A 20,470-nucleotide genomic window follows, 5' to 3' on the forward strand; every position below is an offset into this window, starting at 1 on the left:
TCCATATAGTATGTTTAGTGCCTCAGCATAAAGCTTCACTTTTCTGGACACTCCACTCAAAGACCTTTACAGGCAATGGGGACTCCCCTCCCACCACTAACAATGTATAGCCCTACCTGGATGATGCGACGGCAGCCATCGTGCTCCAGTATGCTCACCACACATCAGCTATCATTGGGGAGGAGAGCAGAGTGATGAAGCCAGTTCAGAGATGCCATGATTGGTAAAGGCCAGGGGGAAATTTGGCCAGGACACCAGCGAACACCCCTATTCATTTCAAGAAGTGCCTTGGGATTTTTAATGACCATGGAGAGTCAGGACCTTGGTTTTATGTCACCCAAAGGATGGCACCTTTTGTATTGCATGGTGTCCCCATCACTATACTGGGGCATTAGGAGCTTCAGTGGGTTGCCAGTTGTAAGTTGCAGGGTGACATAGCTGCTGACACTACATGGGTGTTTTTTCTGTTCCGAGTGTTTCTCTAAAGAAAGAAGTCTGGTATGCGTAATGTTAATGGATTCTGGAGTATATCTATTTGAAATGTAAATTCTTTGTTTGAAAGATACCACACTCAGATCACATATACAGTATACTGTAGTTTCTCAGTACTCTGGATGCCAGATGCTGTCTCCTTTTACATCAATCACTATTCAAGACAGAATTCATATCTGCACCCTGGATAATATCAAAATCAGTGTCAGTCAGACAAGATATTAAAAACCCATAGGGATATAAACAGAAAAAAAATATTTTCTAAAACACTAGTTTTCAGAAGTATCAAACTCCTTTATTCATCAATAACTTACAAATTCAAATACTGTATTACTTTGCAATGCAATTAAAGCTTTTTTTTGTTTGCTGCAGAAGATGTTGTCACATACACTGTAGTTACAATACTCAGTCAAAGCCATAAACATTTTAGATGAGACATCTGTGTGCAACTAATGCCAAACAAAAACAAGAGTTTCCACGCCGAATAACAACATTTTTATCTTTAAAACATAGTTATGTTCCACGTGACATTTGTGATTTAGGTCCAGCCTTTTAACTCATTACTGAAAAAGACGTATTTCAACATTGTTAATGTAAAACGAATAACTACTTTCCTTTCTCAGGGTAAACTTGGAGAGTATCCAGAGAAGTACTTCACAGAGAAAAGACCTCAGGATCTGATTTTAAGGTTCAGATCTGACCTGGAGAAGATTGAAGATGAAATACAAACCCGCAATAAAAGCACTGAACTGATGTACACTTACATGCTTCCATCGCTTGTGGCCAATAGTGTAGATATCTAAGTGTCACCATCAGAGGTGCCACCCAGAGTCTGCAGTCTTTGGCCGTGTCGCAGTGCTCGCACTGACCCTGACCCCTTCAAGCGCGGACCTCAGTTGCGGGAGTATTGCAGGACTCACCGTTATAAACAGGGGGACGGGCCCCTCGCCTGATGTCACTGGCTGGGTACACGACGCAGGCTGAAAATGCTTCCCGTTGATGCTTCTTTTCCAATATTTAAAAAAAAAAGGATTTGTCATTCTCCGCTCGCAGTTTGATAAAATTGAATGTCACCTCGTCTATCCCTGCCCAAAAGTAGAGACACGTCGTGTTCATTCGTGTTGAACAGTGTGGCATTACGCGGGGGCGTGTTCAGCGTGGGGGCAAGGCCCTGGATTAATGGCGTGGTCTGGCTGTAGCAACCACAGCTGTTCTGGCTCATGAAGGACGAGTCGCCCTTCATCCAGGGCTCCGCCTCCACACTGAACACGCCCCCGCGTCATGTTTTTTTAAAGAAGTTTTTAAACTCCAGAAATACAAAAAAGGAGACAGAATAATGAAATATATACAGGAATAGATACTTCACAGCCAGAGGAATTCACAATTGTAAAAGCTAAAAATGGTACTTTTTTATATATTTCCATTGTATGTCTTGCCTTTTGATTCTTTAAATTTCTAATAGAATTTAAATAAAAAAGGAATTCAACTTTTAAAGCATGAATAGAGGGAGCAGTATTTACTTTTGTGGATAAAGTATTTAGCCAAAATAATTAACAGATTGCCCCCGCGTAATGCCACACCAGGCTCGACTCAAAACTGCAGAAGTAAACTAAGGAAATCTTGGCTCTGTGTTTATTCAAAGCTGTGTACTACTAAATACATTTCATATCGTCTGTCCCAGTACCAAAATGACAGTGCAAGGAAAATAACGCATTCATTCGCTTTCATTCGAAGTAAACTAAATAAGGTAAACTTGGCAATACCTCAAACCTTTGGACTATTAAATATATTTTTTTAATTTTTTCTTTATTAACAGAATAACAAAAATGACAAAACAAACAAGAGTACATATAACAATTCAAGACAAAAAGATCGTCAGGGGTTCATATTACTACATAAATTCAAGTTATGAAAAAAGATCAAACAAATTAAATAAAAATAATGTCCGCACCGCTTTCATATTTTTGCACTTCGAAATAGTCTTTAAATACCCCCTTACATCCATTTTAAAATGCTCAGAAAAAGGGTTCTTCCCAGACCACTTCATTTTATGTATATAATAACGTGCCATTATGATAATTAAATTTATTACAAACGAAATGTTAATATTGTTTGTACTTAAAAATGTGTACCGTTAAATATTCCATGTACAAAATACTGTAAATCGTAGGTAAACGAATATTCATCAGTCAGAATGGGGTGATAAAATAAAAGCTTTAAACCTTTTTTAAAAGTTTTTAAAAAGTTACATTTTACGAATGCATGAATATTGTTTAGAAATGGGACACCGTGAGAAAATGCAGACTTGAGCGAGAACGGGCATATGACGGGCGCAAGGTTGCTAGTGTTTATACTGGGACAGGGCCTTGGTAGCTGTGTTTAATCTTAAATTCTTAGAAATGAGTATGAACAAAATATAGGGTGGTCATTTACAGTAAGCTCTTTGATGAGTCCTACTGTAGATATGTAGTGCAATACAGATAAAAAATCATTTTTGAAAATAAATGTGTATATTGTCTATGGTATAGATGTCTGTGTTGATCATTCACAAGGTCTGTTAATTAAAACAGAAACAAGGCAAAATTACACATTTCCCTAGTTGCGGAACCACACAGCAACTTGACTAGTGTTAAATCAACTCTAACAGAGTTCATTTTCACACATTTTTGGTGTTTATATGGTTTCACACTCACCCGATTTAAATTAACAATAGTTTGAGCTCAAACACTCTGTATTTAACACTCTGTGTGTCATTTTCCGACCTCTCTCAGTATTATTTCAACACTTCTTCAATGATGAGCACAGTGTACAGTGCCAATATTAGGGTTAGAGAAAATATTGTAGCGTGGCGGGTTCAGTGAGGATTAATAACAGGAATTGTGGCTCGTTTGTCTAAGAACACAAGTGCTTTATTTTCAGACCCGTGTCTAGCACAACAGCAACAGCAGGAACAAGGCCCAACAGGGGCTACAGCACACTAGGGTCATTCAGGTACAGGTACATGAATATAGGGTGGAAGGTGGGTACAGGAATAAAGGGGTATAAACCAGGAACAACTACATGCTGATTAACAGTTCTGACTGCTATGTACTTCGCTCCGGGTGGTCAGCTGCGCTGCCCAGTGACCTTTAATCCCCACCCTGGCTACTACGCCCTTCGCCACACACATTGGCTGGGCGCTCTTCGGCCACAATGCCAGACGAAGGCGCCACAATATTGACATTACCATAGGAGAGTGAAGGTACATGCATCAGTGTTGCTGTCTGTCCCTTGCTGTGTGTGCAATAGAGCTAACACCACTAAAGTAAAATGCTGTTTAGATGTATTTTCTCATCTGTATAAAAGTTAACCTGTAAATCACTCAAACACAGTATATTCCACCACACATGTTTTTTTTTATTTAAAATGCTTTAAACATCTCTTTTTGGTAACATTTATGCAAGTGGAACAGAAAACACTTTAAAACAAAAGTTAAAAGTTTGACAAACAGCTACAGCTTAATGCTAAGTAGCGGTCTGAGGTTTTCAGAATGTTAGGCCTCGGACACACCTTGTTTTGTAAATACTGTACATTGAGTAGCTTGTGTTGTATGTTTTGCTGTGTGTAGTGTAGTTTGTGTCTTGTTCTTAATAAATATGTTTAACCAAATGTCTGGATTGTTACTCCTCTCAACAAATCTGCGCCACAGAATAAAGAGTTCACGTGCCTCTAATTATACCAGCCGCTCAGGTATATTGCTAGAAATTACTTACAAGGTGGGGGTTATGAATAGTTATTTTACTTATTGACTCAAGTGCTCAGTCAATTCCGATTTTCATTAATTTCGTAACCCCCCCATTTGTGACAATATTAATATTCTATTTATTGCATAAGGGGAATCAATCTTGGGGCGATCTTGCTCCAGCTGGGAGGCAAATGAGAGATCTCTGGGGGACGACGCTTCAGGCAGCACCACAGCGGGGCAATCACAGGAACAGAGTGGGGGGCAGATCCTGTGCTTTTCCTTCTGCACTAGCAGCTACCTTTGTTGGAGACCTTTCCACAACAACGCCAGGCAAATCTCCACTCTCCCACCACCAGGACACTTCCAGCACAGAGTCGGACCGCGGACATGCCCAGCCCACGTACGGATTTCCAGTGGGACGTTTAAGTCTTGTAGAGATAGGAAATAACAGTACAAAGCTGACAAGACTTCCACAATCACAACAACTCCTTGTGAGGCAAGAGTGAAAAACTAAAGTTTGTAAAAATGAAGTCTGGGGTTGGTGGCCCAGTGGTTGGCACATCTCCCATCATGGGGCTGTGGGTTCAATTCCAGACACGCAGTTCTGTCTGTATGGAGTTGAACTATGCCCTCCCCATGTTTACATGGCTTTTGGTCTGCTTGCTACCTTTCACTCCCACAGCCCAAACACGTACTGCTCGTGTCACCATCTGCGGTACCCAGAGCGAACGCCGGCGGCAGATGAACATGGCTGCCAGCAATCAGAAACGAGCACCTTCCAATCCTCCCAAACGCCTAATCAGCCAATCACACTCCTCGCTCGCCACCACACCTCCCGGTTCCCAGTATACCTCAGGGCTCCTCACCTTCATCACGGTGCTCAGTATTGGGAATCCCTTTGGGGCTCCTTCCTGCGTTTCCCTTGCTACCAGACTACTGATAGGTTCTCTGATCTCCCAGCTATTCGACCTGCGCTTTCCAACGACATTGATTTCGGATCTGACGTATTGGCTAAGTACGTCATTGGCTAAGCTTTCTCTTTTATTCATCAACTCCCTGCTCATTATCTGTGTGGTTACCGCACAGGGTCCAACTTCAGTCTGAGCTCTGTGCCATTACAGCTAGGTTAACTGCCTTCTGGGAAAACTGGTCTTAGGTGTAAGTGTGTTTTTGTCTGTGTGTCTGTCCTGTAATGGATTGCTGTCATGTCCTGTGTATATCCTGCCTTCGCCTGTTGCTTGACAGTATAGACTTCTGCTCCCCTGTGACACTTAATTGGATGAAGTGCTTAGAAAATGGATGAATGGATTTTTAGAGTACACAAATCAAATTGCCACCAGAGCTCCAAACTCCACCCCAAGTTCCACAGCATGCAGCACCAAGCCTGTGTTTCCAGCACTGACTGCCTACAAGTGCTGCTGTATTCAGGAAAACAATTTGCATAAAAGAGACACTTTGTATCGACAGCACACGCTTCAGTGATCTGGAAGTATTTATAGCCGTGTGGTTTTCACACTTCATGAGTGAGAGCTGCTGTTCAAGGCAATAATATCATCTGTGCTCAGGGCAGATATAAAACATTATTTTTATGTCTAGAGGTCAGTTTAAAGACTTAAAATATTGTCTGTAAAAGCAGGACATTAAATCAAATACACGACATGAAACTGTTTTTCTGAAGTGTTTTTATAAGAGCATCCACTTGCGTATTTTCAGAATCCACTGGACAGATTACTGTGACTCAGACGCTTGTGAAATCTGGTGCACCAGGACAGAATGTAGCTGTGAACTGTAAGACCAGAGCTGCATTCATAACACTCAGCGTGGTCCCAACAGAAGTATTAAACTCCTGACTCTGAGAGCAACAACCTGTTAGCCTGTGATCTCAGAGTGTTAAAGAGGCAGTGAATCTGGGAGTGATTTCACTCTGACCATCACAGTCTGAAGATGCAGGGGACTACTGACTACTGACAGAGTTTACACTAAATTACACAAACACTGTCATACTACTTCATCAAAACTGCAAAGCAACTGCATTGCAGCAGTTGGGACCTCCTGCAGGTGCTGAGGGTGAAGGCAAAGACACAGGACACAGCTTCTGGAGGAACTCTGCTTAAAACACAAATAGCATAAATGTCCCTAATTATTTTGTCTTTTGTTCACATTCTTAAATTGATATAGCACTACAAATTACACGTGGAACAGATCGAACTACAGTATGTAATCTGATGTATTTCAGACTTTGTATCAAACATTATTTGACACCAAGTAACTGCGATATTTACAGTGTCTAGTCTAAACTGTACAAATAATGAATCGATTACAGCAACAAAAATCAAAAACAAAAACCATGTTCTCACATATCTTGGAATGTACTTGGTATAGTACAGGGCTTTACAGCAGTGTTGCTCAGTGTCTCCAGTGTCCTGTGATGATAACACATAAGTCTGTCAGGGTAGTCCTACTGTCCTGACACTTTGCAGTAAAATATAGCAGAGGATATAGCTCTACAGTGTTGCCCAGTGACTCCAGTACTCCATGTTGAGAATATTCGATAGTTTATTATTGCTAAGCAGGGAAAACCAGTGTGGGTAACTAAATTCTCTTTGATGTGAACAGGGAAGCTGAAACAGGCATTAAACAGTATGCTGCTCATGCCACAAGTCCCTTTCAGGATTTTGAATACTCAAACCCAAGTTCAAAGCAATAAGAGATTAGAGGGAAATTCCTTTAAGATGAGGAATTAACTTTATTACCCATTCTTGAAATGATTCAAAGCCATCAAAGTTTTGTTGAACAGCAGCCAGAAGTACTAAATAAGTCTGGCACAACATTAATTTAGTTTCTTTTGATTATCTTCCCTGTATTGTCTTTTTAATCATTTCATTATAAATTTGAGAATTTAGTGGTATAATATTAGTAGTTATTGCATTAACCCTCAGCACAGGTAGAGGGTCCCAGCTGCGACAGTGCAGTCACTGTACAGTCCTGATGAGGAAAGTTTTTGTACGGGTGTGTAACACTGTGTGAACAGCCACTTACTGTTGAGGTTGTGGGCACTCTGACAGTAATAATCTCCTGCGTCTTCAGCCTGGACTCCTGTGATGGTCAGAGTGAAGTCAGTCCTAGATCCACTGCCACTGAAACGAGTGGAAACACTAGAGTGTCGCCTATTTGCCCAATAGATCAGGAGTTTAGGTGCTTCTCCAGGTTTAAGTTGGTACCAGGCAAGAAAACCATCAGAGCCATCATTATACTGGTCTTACACCTCAGTGACTGCCTGTCCTGGAGCAGTAACTTGCATTGGAGTCTGAGTCACAGTAACCTGTCCACTGGCATCTGAAAACAAGAAACAAATGAATAAAATATTAGAATTCTTGGAGCTGTAAGAAGTATTTTCTTGTATTTACTTTTTTCCAACATAATTATAACAACAATCAGTAATTTCTAATAAGCAAATACACTTAAGTAAATATGTAGCTGAATTTTACATTCCTACCCTGAGCAGTGATGGGCAGCTCTCAGTCATGAAGTGTTAAACTCACAGGGCTATAAACACTCCCAGAGCACTGAAGCATGTGCTGCCAATGCAAAGTGTCTTTTCTATGCAAATTAAAACAGTCAACAGCCAAAAATAACCCGGTATTGTGCAGTGATGTTTTGCAGTTATACGAGTCTGTGTTGTTCTGTGGCAGAGAGAACCAGGGAAATCTCAGCTCATGCTTCTAACCCCAGAATTGCACTAAGAGGTGGCACTACTCTGTGTTTTCCATCAAAAATGAATGCAGGTAATTTGATATCAGTGTAATACAAGTGTTTGTTGAGAGACACTGGTACAACACACAGGTAAAAAAGTGACTAGTGTTAAGACATTAGATTCCATGTTTACCAGCATCACTAATAGCTCCTTTTTGAGCCACAGAGGATATTACAGAATTGATGTGTCAGGGCTGAGGAGTCTTGAGAAAGCAACAGGTGCAAAACTGCACCATATGCTTTGAGAATTCTGCTCTTATCAGTTTAATAAGTTGTTTTAAATAACTGTATCACTCAGATGAATCTATTTTAATCTATAAAGCCCAAAGCAATACCAGTTGTTGTCTTTGTCTACCTCCTGTGGACAATATGTAATAACAGTCTGGATGGTGGATGTTGCTGATATGTACTGTATTACTGTTTTATTTAGATGTGTTATTGCCCCATGCAGACATATAGTACATTTTAATCTTTTTTAATGTAAAGTATAGAGTTCAGACCATCAGGGTGACAGGGAAAAGTGTCTCTTAATTTACCTGCCTTGTCCAACCCAGGCAACTGTACAGAGGTCTAAATATCTTAGTACTGATAGCATCCTTCCTGAATGTCCTGACTTGACATTTGTGACCCAGTTAGATCCTATTCAGTTTGGAGTGAAACATCCTAACCTTCAGAAATGTTCATTTTAGGTGTTTGTTCATATTGCTGTGATATTCCACTAAGTGGAAAAAGACAAAGTTGCTGGTTGCTGGGAAATGTGGATTCTAATCTCTTATTCATATTAATCCGTCTCTTGCTTGTGGCTGTCATTGTGCACTGAACTGGAGCACAGCTCTCAGTCTCTGCATTGACTGACAACATACAGTAGCACCTCTCCTGGTGCAGTTCTAGGGCCAGGGGAAGGAGCTGAGATTGCTCTGGGTCTATCTGCAACAGACTGAAAGATACATGTAACTGAAAGTCATCATTGCAGACAGCTGGGATATTTTTGGCTGTTGACTGTTTCCATTGGCATAGAAAAGACACTTTGTCAAATTTCTTATATTTCTTAATGTGTCCACTCAGCAGACAAACATATGAAAAAAAAAACAAAAAACAGCTGGCGAACATGTTTTTTGGGTCTTCAGAGGTCAGATTTTTCAACTATATGCATGTCAAGGGCCTGGGAATGATTTGAAAACCTTGTTCTAGGTGACTACTAGCTTGGATAAAAATCTGGGACAAATTGATCAATTAGAAAAAATTCTACATCATGTTTTGTGAAGACTGGACCTGGAATGAAATTTCATGCCTATGATAAACAATCATAAAAATATTGAAAATAATAAGAATAAAAACCATTGCAATTGCTATAAAAACCTTTAGAAACTGCTAGAGAGCCTTTATCTGCTGTTACACAATGAAAAAAAAACTCAGAGTTGCCTTCTGGTGTGAAAAAAAGGAGCACTGATAAGAAACTGATAAAAAACTGATTGATTACCCCTTCTGAGTCAATGATTGACAGCTAAAAGGCAGGCGGAATGCAGCTCGAGCCTTCTAGAGGAAGTCTTACCCCCAAAGGGCTCTGAATGGCTGAAAATGACAGTTGACAATGAATGACAGAGCTTTTTACCAATCAGATCGCCTTATTTCTCGCGGTTGTTCTTCAAACATTTACTACAAAGTCAATAACGTTCAATAGTCTCCAGGTCTGGAGATAAGATAGTCTGGGTTATTTTGGATATATATCATGCTTCAGAATAAGGTAAAAACATGGGATATATATATATTTTTGCTGGTTTTTGCTTTTGCGGTTTTGTTGGTAAAAATGTATGATATTGACATGCTGTGCTGGCCGGGTGGCCGGGTGTTTTTATTGGGATTCTGCTAGTTCATTAATTTATTGGTTTATTGCATAATACTGTCATATCTTTATGGTTTTGCTGTGATGATATTGGAGAATATGTGCATGTGAGAAAATTTGTGGAGCGGTTTGAAAAAAACGTTGTTTATCTTGCGTTTATCTTTAAAAAAAAAGAGGCATCTGGGGAGACAGGCGTGGTCACCGGTGACCACGATCCGGGCTAACAGGATACACTGGGATCTCATCAATAATTATACAAACCTTCTTGGAAACACAAAGCACAGAACAGAAATTTGCAGTTTCAAAATTATGTTGACAAGTCACACAGACAGTTGAATTGCCTCAGTTTGCAATAATAGTGTTCACATAACTCCAAAATACAGCACACCTCTTTCTGTAAAGTCCCTGGTTCAGGTGGAGAATTTCAATGTTAATGTCAACCAAAGAATCCATGGAGCTTTCAAACCTACCATGTCAAAAGGCATAATTCAGGACAAAGGTGCAAAAGAGTTTTGAAGACACTGAATATTCTTTTGAACACTGCAAAGGTGATCATTCAGAAGTGGAAAGTGTGACATACAGTACCTGTCCTCCAAATCTGACCAGCCAGGCAAAGAGGAAACTGGCCAATGGCTGAGATGTGACAAAATGTCTGTGAATAAACAATGTCCCAGTCACTATTAAGTCACCAACCTCTATCTTGTTAGGCATTAATAAGTTTTTTTGGGCTATTTAAGGGGCTTGTGATTTGTATTGTTGTTTAAACTAATACACGGATATGACAAATGGTATAAGGACAAAAGAGAACATGGATATCAGCTTTTGGCAAGGAAAATCCATGTTTTTTCCAGGTGTATGGGGAAAGCTAGTATTGGTGAGTCAATGCCACCTCATCCACCTGTCACTCGGCACCGGTTGCCATGGACACCAACTGACAAGAGACCTGGATCACCTGGAGGCAGCTACCATCTTGTTGCTGCAGGTGATTCAGGGATATGTAAGTGCTGCTCAGACTCTGCTCTGGGCTCCAATATAGATTTGTATTCCCAACCTCTTTATTCCCTTCCTTTGTACTATACTCTCTGGGCTTTGAAAACTCTCTTGTTTTGTATTTTCCTGGCTTGATTCTGGCTTGTTCTCTTGACCACAAATCCTAGATTTCTCCCTGAATTTATTTGCATTTCCCATTTGTGACCCACATTGCCAGTATGTCCAAAGACATGCTGGTATGTTAATTGCCTTCTGGAAAAGTTGGCTCTGGTGTGAGTGTATGTGTGCGCGTGTTTGTGTCTAAGTCTACCTTTTGCTTGCTACGATTGACGGACCCATGAAGACCAAGAAGCTTTCAAAACAAGAAATTACAAGGGATAAAATTGTTAAAATGCATAGATAAGGACAAAGGTTCTAAAAAAAATTAAAGGCACTGAATATCGAGCACAGTCATGTAGTCATTAAGAAGAGGAAGATGTGACATAACAGTTCTTTCAATCTGACCAGCTGAAAAGAAGAAACTGGTTAGGGAGGCCAGTGGCTGAGAAGTGAGAAAATGTCCAGAAGTAAACAATATCCCAGTCACTCCACAAAGCTGGCCTGTATGGCTGAGTGTCAAACCCATGTTAAATCCCACATGGAGTTGGCATCAAAGTATTTAAGTGACACTGCAAACAAGACTTCATTTCCAACACTAATAGACTGGGATAGGGGATCTAAAGGGGAACATTTCGGTCTCTTGAATGCTTGGCTGTTAAATAGCAGTCAATAATAATAATAATAAGTGCTTACACTTGTAGAAACATTAAAATGTCCGAGTCCGGGTGTTGGTGAAAGAAGAGCTGTTTATTGGTATGCATACAGGAGATCAGCTTGTAAAAGCTAGTCTCCCCGAAAGATGTTCCTGAGCGCTTTTTATAGAGAGTAACAGACAAACTTCCTACCTCTAACATAGATTACCTAATCCCTAAAACGAACCATTAGTTCTTAGTCAAGCTTGGATAACGGAAAACAACTCCTTATTGAGACTTTAGTTATTGCTTACATTTGCAAAACAAGACATTCTACTTCCCTTTTTACTATATTTAAGACATGAGCTGTACTTTTCCACTGACCTATAGATGCCCCCCTTGTATGTTCCCACTTGCCAATGTTATAAGCAGTTAGAAAACTAAAAGATAAGCAGTTTGTCAGTTTTCATAAAATTTATAACATTCCCTCACACTTATATAGCACTTTTCTGGACACTCCACTCAAAGCGCTTTACAGGTAATGGGGACTCCCCTCCACCAGTGTAGCATCCACCAAAAAAAAAGATTAATGTTGTTATGTTAACAACTACTTATCAATCAAATTAAGAAAAATGAAGGACAGAAGGCCACAAGCTGTGGGTTGTCATCTTCCCTTATTCTGAGAAGTAGCACCTCTCCCCACTTTGACTATTATTGTTCTCCTGTGGCTCCCCCTACTAGTCCCCTCCAGTACTGCAGTTCCATGGCTTTAGGCTGAACCTACTTCTCTCTTTTTAAGATGGATTCCGCACAGAACAAATGCAAAAGAGATCAAATGATGGAGAGTTTAAGTCTGTGTCACACTGTATTAATGTATTATGAGACTGTGATTGTTGCTGAGTACAAATCCATGAGTGTCTGTGATATCTAAGCATGCGGTTAAATAAATTATAATACATTCAGTCTTTCAAACTCAGTCTGGTGTAAGTCTTTAATAGCTAGAATTCACCTTCAACTTTTGAGGTGATTAACTGTAATTGTAATTGTAATTAACAATGTAAGAATTTAATTGTATAGGCTCTTTACTTTAGACAGTAAAGTTGAATCAGTGTGCACAGGAGTAGTATAAGAGAAGATATTGTATGGATATATCTTGATATTTTTGCTTGCATTTCTTTGGATTCTCAGCCTTTGTTCATTTCATTTACAAATAGAGCACCAATGAAACAACAATAATCTCATGATACAGAAAATATATATTTTTAAAATGTTTAACATCTGTATGCCTTGTGGATGGTCTCTCTGCAAACTTCTGTTTGTCCCTCTTGCTGTCTGTCTCTCAGCACTCCCAGGGGTTGTTTTATCAATGAAGAAAAGGGCTTGCACACCAGGGCAACAAACACAAATTCTGTGTTTGTTGCCATAATTCTACACATACACATCATACTCGGCAGATCCCCAGAGGCAGACAGGTGTGTCTCTTTCTTCAAGTGTCCAACTCCATGGTTTGCATAGTTTGCATTCCACGTTACTTCATAATGACCTGCCCGTGAATCATAAAATGTGTGTCTCCAGTCAGTGACGGATTTATTGATGTAGAGTTGCAAGCAAAGTTTAACCATCTTTATTGTAGACTGGAGACTGGCCTTGTAGCCTGGCTCAGCAGTTTTATAGGAATCATCAAACTCCAGTCCTCTGCAAAGTTCCTCTGAGTTCTCTGAACAGCCTCGCTTGCAGGCCATGGTTCAGAGGAACTGAGGTTTCATAGGAGCCCGATTGTCTTCCATTGATCTAGTCCAATCCACCAGACAGGTAGTTACTGTCAGGATGTCTGTCATTTTGGGACAGCCCCACCCACACCCAGCTGTTAAAATCTTCAGTGGACAGGTTGTCCCATCTGATCCTGGCAAACCCTCTCTTTGTGGTTTTAACTTGGAGTTCTCTTTGTTGCACTAAGTCATCACCACCAAGAGATGTGAGCTGTCGGACATTAAAAACCTGTAAGAAGGAGGATTGGAGAAGGTCTTTAACAGTACATCTGTTTTTCTGGTTGTATCCAATGCAACACAAAATAGCTAACAATTTCCAGGGTCCTCATGAGGTGTGAGGTGATGCAATAAGTACGTTTTGGATCATAGTGCTCAGTGATATACAGTAGACTTGATCAATGATGTCTCAATGATGAATTGAATCTGATGATGAGTCGGTCAATATTATGAACATCTGAATCTTGAAACTCAGTCTCTTGTGATGTATTCAGGCAAGGCATTAGCGCAGTGATGTTCCTCAGAGCTCAGGTTTCCCTCTGTGTAGCATTTATATCTGTTCTCATCTGGCAGCTCATGGAGGAGTCTGCAGTTGCTCATAATGAGATTAAATATCTAATTTCATCTCCTGGGATAGTTAGTAAGTAATGAAGTAATGCAATCTGTAATCTGTAAACCTCTCCTAGGATTAAACTTTACAAACATATTGCCATTATTATTAAATTGAATGTCATGTGCAAATCAATGCAAGAGTTTAAATCAATTTCTGGGGCACCTGGCATCTAATTCCACCTCTTTTAAACCTTCTGCAGTGTTCAGACTTCAAATTTCAAAAGACTTCAAAAAACAGAGAAAGACATTGAAGTTCTATTAGTTCTGTTAGTTCTATTATTTGCTCATATACTGCAGCTCTACATCACTATTTAGTGTGCTTTAGAGCAGTGGTTTTCAAAGTGTGGACCACCTGGCCCACGCTCCTCGGACCACTGGTGGTCTGCGGGCTGACCTAATAATTTTTCTTAAAACAAGTCTGTGCTGTTTAAGTTTGAGTGAGAAGAAAGAATATTGTAGTGTCCGCTACAAAGGGGCTCCCCCCAGGAGCACTGTTAAGAACTGCAAGCTGTAAAAAGTGGGAGGAGGGACTTGTGTTGGTTCTAGGTATCGGAGTTTCACCAGGCGTTAAGAGGACTGTGTGTGTCAGTAATGGGGCGAGCACCAGTCTAGTCGTAGGCTTAGCTGGCTTGAGGGTCTGCCGAAAGGGCAGATTTTCCATTCTTTCTCCTTGGCTGTACCCTTCTGTTGCCTTGGTGTTTGAATGAAGCATGAGTAATGGCGGACCACCTCGCCTCTTCATTCTCCCCATCCGCGGCTGTGGCTTCAGTGTTTCAGTTCTATGCACCATGAATGAAATGTCACACGCTGAAAACGAGACATTCAGTTTGGCGCCGATGTCCTTGCCGCCCTGCAGCAGTCTGTTGTCATTAGTGATGCACGGGTCAGCTTTTTTTTACCTGCACCTGCCCAACCCGATCTAAAATCTTTTTTTTTTGGAACCCGAGTCAACCCGCGCATCACTAGTTGTCATGATTGCGTGGTTACACAGTTTACGTTTTGATATGTGAGAGTGCACTTACTATTGTTCGTACCGTTTGGGTCTTACTTTTGAATAAACACTAAGCGAGAGGCTGAGGAGTTTTTTTTTAGTTTTTCATGACCTGAATGTTATTTCTTTGTTTTTTTTGACTACAGAAAAATAAGGACTTAACACTAGTTGTTTAAACTTCGGTTATAATTGAAAAAAAAACATTTTTTTGGAGGTTTAAGAATTTCGATATGAGTAGCACTGGGAAAAGAAAAGAGAGTGCTGGGTCTTCGAAAGAAAAGTCTAAGATACCTCAATAGTATATGTATAGCACTACAAGAAAATTGATGGCAACTAAAGAAAAAAGTGAAGCAGCTGATGGGACGTGGAAAGAGTACTGGAGATGCACTCGTACCCGAGCGCTCGCAGCCCAAGTGAGACTCAGCTGCCGGAGGAAGAGCCTGAGTCCCTGCCTGGCACACCTGTGAAAACCCTGCGGCCAAGAGAGGAAGGGGCGAGCTGACGCAGGGGGAGCTCCAGACCAACATCTTCAACATGATGGCACAGAGCATCATAAAAAGTGAAGTTAAAGATCTTAAACGAGTGAATACTGAACAAAAAAAACAAATTAAAGAACTTGAATTGAAAGTGAACGATGCAGACAGATACCGTCGATGATGGAATTTAAAATGACTTGGAGTTAAGGAGGAACACGATGAGGACATTGTTGCAACAGTGAAGGGTATCTGTAAAAGGACCCTGCCGGACCACGAGGATGTGATATTGGCCATTGACTTTGTTCACAGGCTCGGGAGAGCGAATATGTCTGGGCAAGTGCGCCCCAGAACGATTATTATACAGTTCACCAAGAGGACAGCGAGGGACTCGCTATGGCAAGCGGAGAGAGGGAATGAGTATTTGAATGAGAACAAACTGAGGTTTGCAGAAGACCTGTCCTCCGCGGACAGGAGCACTAGGAACCAGCTGTGGCCCCAGGTTGAAGCTGCCAGAAGAGAGGGGAGGAGAGCCTGCTTTGTGGGAGTGAGGGCCTCTGTGGACGGGAAGGAGATTTGTTCACAGTGACTGCTCAGTTAATGATTATGTTTGATTATATTTGTTGGAGCAGTATATACTAGTGTTTATTTAGTGTTAGTTTGGAATGTTGTAGTTATGTATTAAGGACTGTTAGAGTTATAGTTCTTGAAAAATTTAGACAATCTTAGAGTTAGTTATCTGCTTTTGTGTATGTCTTTTTCATGAATGCCAGAGGTACTCGAAATGTTGTAAAAAGAAATGCGTTTTTTTTGTTTTGTAAAAAAGTGTGTGCTGATTTTTATTTTATACAGGAAACGCATGCATGTTGAAACACTATTTAAATTCTATAAATAATTGAGAAATTATAAAGCAAGGAAAACATGATATATGTAAAACATACAATCTGATCACATAATTTATTTCATTACCTCTGATGGTTAAATGTTTTTTTCTCTTGTACCTGTTTCTGATCCTCTGGTTGTAGTTATATTTGTAAATTCTATATGTTTAATAAAAAAAAGGCAAAAAAAAAACTTTTGAATATCGTGGCGCCCTCACCAGGCGTTGCGGGCGAAGAGCTCCCGGCTGAGGTGTGCGGCGAGGGTCAGGATGGGAGGAGGAGCACAAGGGGGGACTGAGGGCTACTGGCAAGCACGGGTTGACCATCTGGAGCAGTTGCACATTGTTGTGGGCTGTTGAGTTGTTGTGGAAATAGTTATTCCCGTTTACACCCTTTTATACCTGTACCCACTTAGCAACCCTATAGTACCTGTACCCCAAGTGACCTGAGTGTGTTATAGCCCGATGACGCTGTATTTGTGCGCCGGTGTCTTTCCTGGTGTGCTGGGAATAAAAGGCACTTTCTGCTCTAAGAGCCTGAATTTCTCTTAAAAGGTGGATGCAGGTGGTTACATTACCTGTAAAGTGCTTTGGGTGGAGCTTGAAGAAAAGAACTATATAAGTATAAGCAATTATTAATTTTAATGATAATGTCTTACTTTGAGTTTGAAAGTTATAAAATGTGAAAGTGTCATTTAAAGAAGCAGAAGCTTTATTATGGAGCACTGGCTCAAATCTGGGACTCTGAAACGCAAAAATAGCAATGATAGTGACAACACAAATGCGAGTAAGATGCAGAATAGAAGTGAAAATGCGAGTGAGGTAATTTGTGAACCGTACCAGCAGTGCTGGAATTCTTATTCCAACAGCTTAATAAGTGTGATGTGCAAGGAAGCAAAAGGTGTGCTTGATGTGATGTCTTCATCTGCTTCCAGACATGAGACTAAAGTTGTCCAGCTTGCATCCAGATATCACTTCTCCGATTGCTCAACAAAAGCAGCTCCATTCTTCACATTAACTTTTTAATAAAGACATTTGCAAAATATACAGCTTTGTTTGTAAAAATATTAGTACTTTTCATAAAATTTAATTCAATATTGGTTATTTTTAGTACTTTTATGGGTGATGATTTTTACAGGGGAAGAAGCGGACATAGACATACTGTAGGTGGTCCACCGCCTCTGTGACTTGGTGTCAGTGGTCCACGGACCACTGGATATATGGTGTGGACAAAATAATGGAAAAACCTCACAAAAAAGGATTCATATTTTGAAACAACTAAAGCACAATTGACAAGAGTTGTATTATATTAATCTTAATACTAATTACCAATATCTTTCTGCTACAAAGGACATCTTAAAATCAGTACTTTATTATGTGGAATTTAAAGCAAATGAGAGCTCTTACAAATGTAATCAAATAGACGGCGCTTGTATTGCAGGTACATCACAGAAAGAGCAAATGTGTTTAATGCATCTAATAAATGGTGGTGGATCTGGTATGGTATGACCATCTCGTGGGAGTAATTGTGTCCTATTACTCTGTAAAGTAGAATTACTTTACAGTAATGTAAAATGCCTTTATGTAAAAAGGAATACAAGCCATTTATAATAATACATTCTTTACACTTATATAACACTTTTCTGGACACTCCATTCACAGTGCTTTACAGGTAATGGGGATCCCCTCCACCACCACCAATGTGCAGCCCCACCTGGATGATGCAACTGCAGCCATAGTGCGCCAGTACACTCCCCACACACCTCAGTGGGGAGAAGAACAGAGTGATTAAGCCAATTCATAGATGGGGATTACTAGGAGGCCTTGATCGATAAGGACTAAATCTGGTCAGGACACCATGGTAACACCCCTACTCTTTTCGAGAATCACCCTGGGATTTCAAATGACCACAGAGAGTTTTGCTCTTTTACATCTCTTCTGACAGAGGGTGCCTTTTTTAGGCTATCTTAGGTAACCATCTGCACCCTATGTTGCAAAAAGTGTTTCCATTAAATATTCCCATATTCCAAGATAATGGAAGGCAAGGGGGGCTCAACTGCTTTTTAGTTAACATTAATATAATAATTATATTAATAGTAAACTAATATATCCCCAAAATAAAAGAACCTAAAAAATCCTGTTGATCTGTTCTCTGCATAACTATTGAGGTGCCACAGGGGACATTGACAGCACATTGGGTGTGGACAGGCTCCCACTCTCCCTTGTCACACCCCTTCATCTTACACACTCTCCTCCGAGAGCAGTGATCACACTGACCTCCTCATCGGGGTAACAGGATACATGACTCCACAATCCGTTACTTCTGGGCCCTTTACCTTCGGAGGCTCAAGTTCACCAAGTTCATCCTGTTGTCCTCACTGCTAGGAACCTCTTGCTCCCAGACCCCAACACAGAGCCTCCTGCTCCTTTAAATCACTGTTTCACACTCAACCAGTGCCTCAGACTCCCAGGTCCGCCTCCAGCCCTGACGTCCTCTTCCTAACGCCATCAGGTTGGGTTACACAAATACACACTACCTACATCACCGAGTCTCTTCGGCACTACACACAGTGCCAAGACCCAACACACTGTCCCTCTCTAAAACACACACAACCCCTCTGGCGCCTCACTCTCATGCCCTTAGGTTGTGAACTCACAGCTGCCAGCGCACCTCACATAGTGCAGTGGTGGTTGGGCACGATCTCCCAGAGGGTGCAGCTAGATAGACCCCACTTGCTTCCCTGACACCAATGTATTGCCAGGCTGAGGGTCCCTCTATCACACAACCCACTCTGGTCCACACACACACTAACCCACACATACATCCCTGCTCTCACACCCTAGCAGGATGCTGTCCCTTTAAAACTTTAGACGATCTCAAAGCTCCTTTTCTTGTGTCAGACTGACGTTTTCACACTTTTCTTCGCAGACTATTCCTCTCCCAGTCCCCTTCAGAATTGTCGTTCTTCTCCAGCCCCTCACGGGGCTACTACAGCAGCTAATCAAGTCTTTGCTCACTCATACTGTACACGGCGGCACGCCCTTCTAACACCGCCCCGACTAGTAGCGTCTCACAGCCGTTACAGTCATACTTCAGCCTGGCTGTCACAGCAGAGCCTCCGCACTTGTTCTCTCACCACTACAGCGACAGCAAGACTAAGATCCTACTGCCCCCCTCCTAAGAGCTATTCAAGCTTGTTTTAACCACTTCTACACCTGCCATTCATTCACTTACTCCCGTCAGGTGTGGTTTCCACGGCTCCGCCCCCCCACCAGACACTCCCTGCGTTGCACCACACTATCTTGTTTTAAAACATCTAATTAACAGCAGATACTTATGTCAATGGGATTATTTTCCCCATCTAGGGTCTTCTGCAGAAACAAAAGGCAGAGATATAAGATGAGAGAATATAATTTTACAAATAGTAGAATGAACAAGAAGTGGGCATCCACTGTTTTTCTGATTTTGTAATCCAAAGAAAATTTGAAAGGAAATGTTGCCATAATTACTGTATCACAAGTGATATTTTTGTGTCATTCAGTTAGAACAGGAAATTACACAACAGAAATACAGTAAGAGGTGCCAAACGCAATACCACAACATTTCCCCCTTTTTTCTGTCAAAAGCGAATATCTCTGCTGCTTTCTACAGAACAGTTGACTCAGGAGAACCAAAATTCTGATACTTGTTTTGTTGTCATTCGTTTTTTTAAGACCTTCACATTCAGTAACGAAAAGGCTGTGCAGAAAAACTGGAGGCATTGCTACCAGAAATATTTTAGTTACTGCAAAATGGGACCAAGTTTGAGTCACTCAACAGGGTAAAATCCATTTTGTTAATTTCTCGTAGAATGATGCTGTCCTGAGTCTTATGTACACCAATTCCTTAGAATATGTAGATAATAACAACATGGCTGGATACCTTGTTCCATCCTCCCAAAACTCTTTATGTAAACATAAGAGCCCACCTGTTTTTGGCGTGAAATGCAATTCCTATTCTGAGTCCTCTGGTTTATTCTGATTGAATTGTTATTTTTTTAGCATGCCTCTGGCTGACTGCTGTGCTGCCCTGCACACCTGCTGATCCACCTATGAACAATCTTGTTATTTTGGTTTCTGCTTTCTCGTGCTTCACAAGAAAAGGTCCAGTGTGACAGGGCCAGACCTTTGTTGTCATGGCAACAGCATCAACTCCCATCACAACCTGCACCACCC

At 40.9% G+C, this 20,470-nt stretch overlaps 1 protein-coding gene across 1 annotated transcript in view; it reads left to right on the forward strand.

Moving 5' to 3' along the window:
- The window catches only part of LOC148810259 (polyunsaturated fatty acid lipoxygenase ALOX8-like), a 34,642-nt gene extending 31,628 nt beyond the window's left edge, over nucleotides 1-3,014 (forward strand). Inside the window, exon 14 of the mRNA XM_088909118.1 lies at nucleotides 1,116-3,014. Within this exon, the coding sequence (XP_088765244.1) occupies nucleotides 1,116-1,295 (180 nt within the window). The 3' untranslated portion in view covers nucleotides 1,296-3,014. The remainder of the gene's footprint in view (nucleotides 1-1,115) is intronic.
- Nucleotides 3,015-20,470: the final 17,456 nt, after the last annotated feature.

This window comes from Atractosteus spatula, unplaced genomic scaffold, assembly GCF_055471065.1.
Source record: "Atractosteus spatula isolate fAtrSpa1 unplaced genomic scaffold, fAtrSpa1.hap1 Scaffold_1, whole genome shotgun sequence".
NCBI classification, from domain to species: domain Eukaryota; kingdom Metazoa; phylum Chordata; class Actinopteri; order Semionotiformes; family Lepisosteidae; genus Atractosteus; species Atractosteus spatula.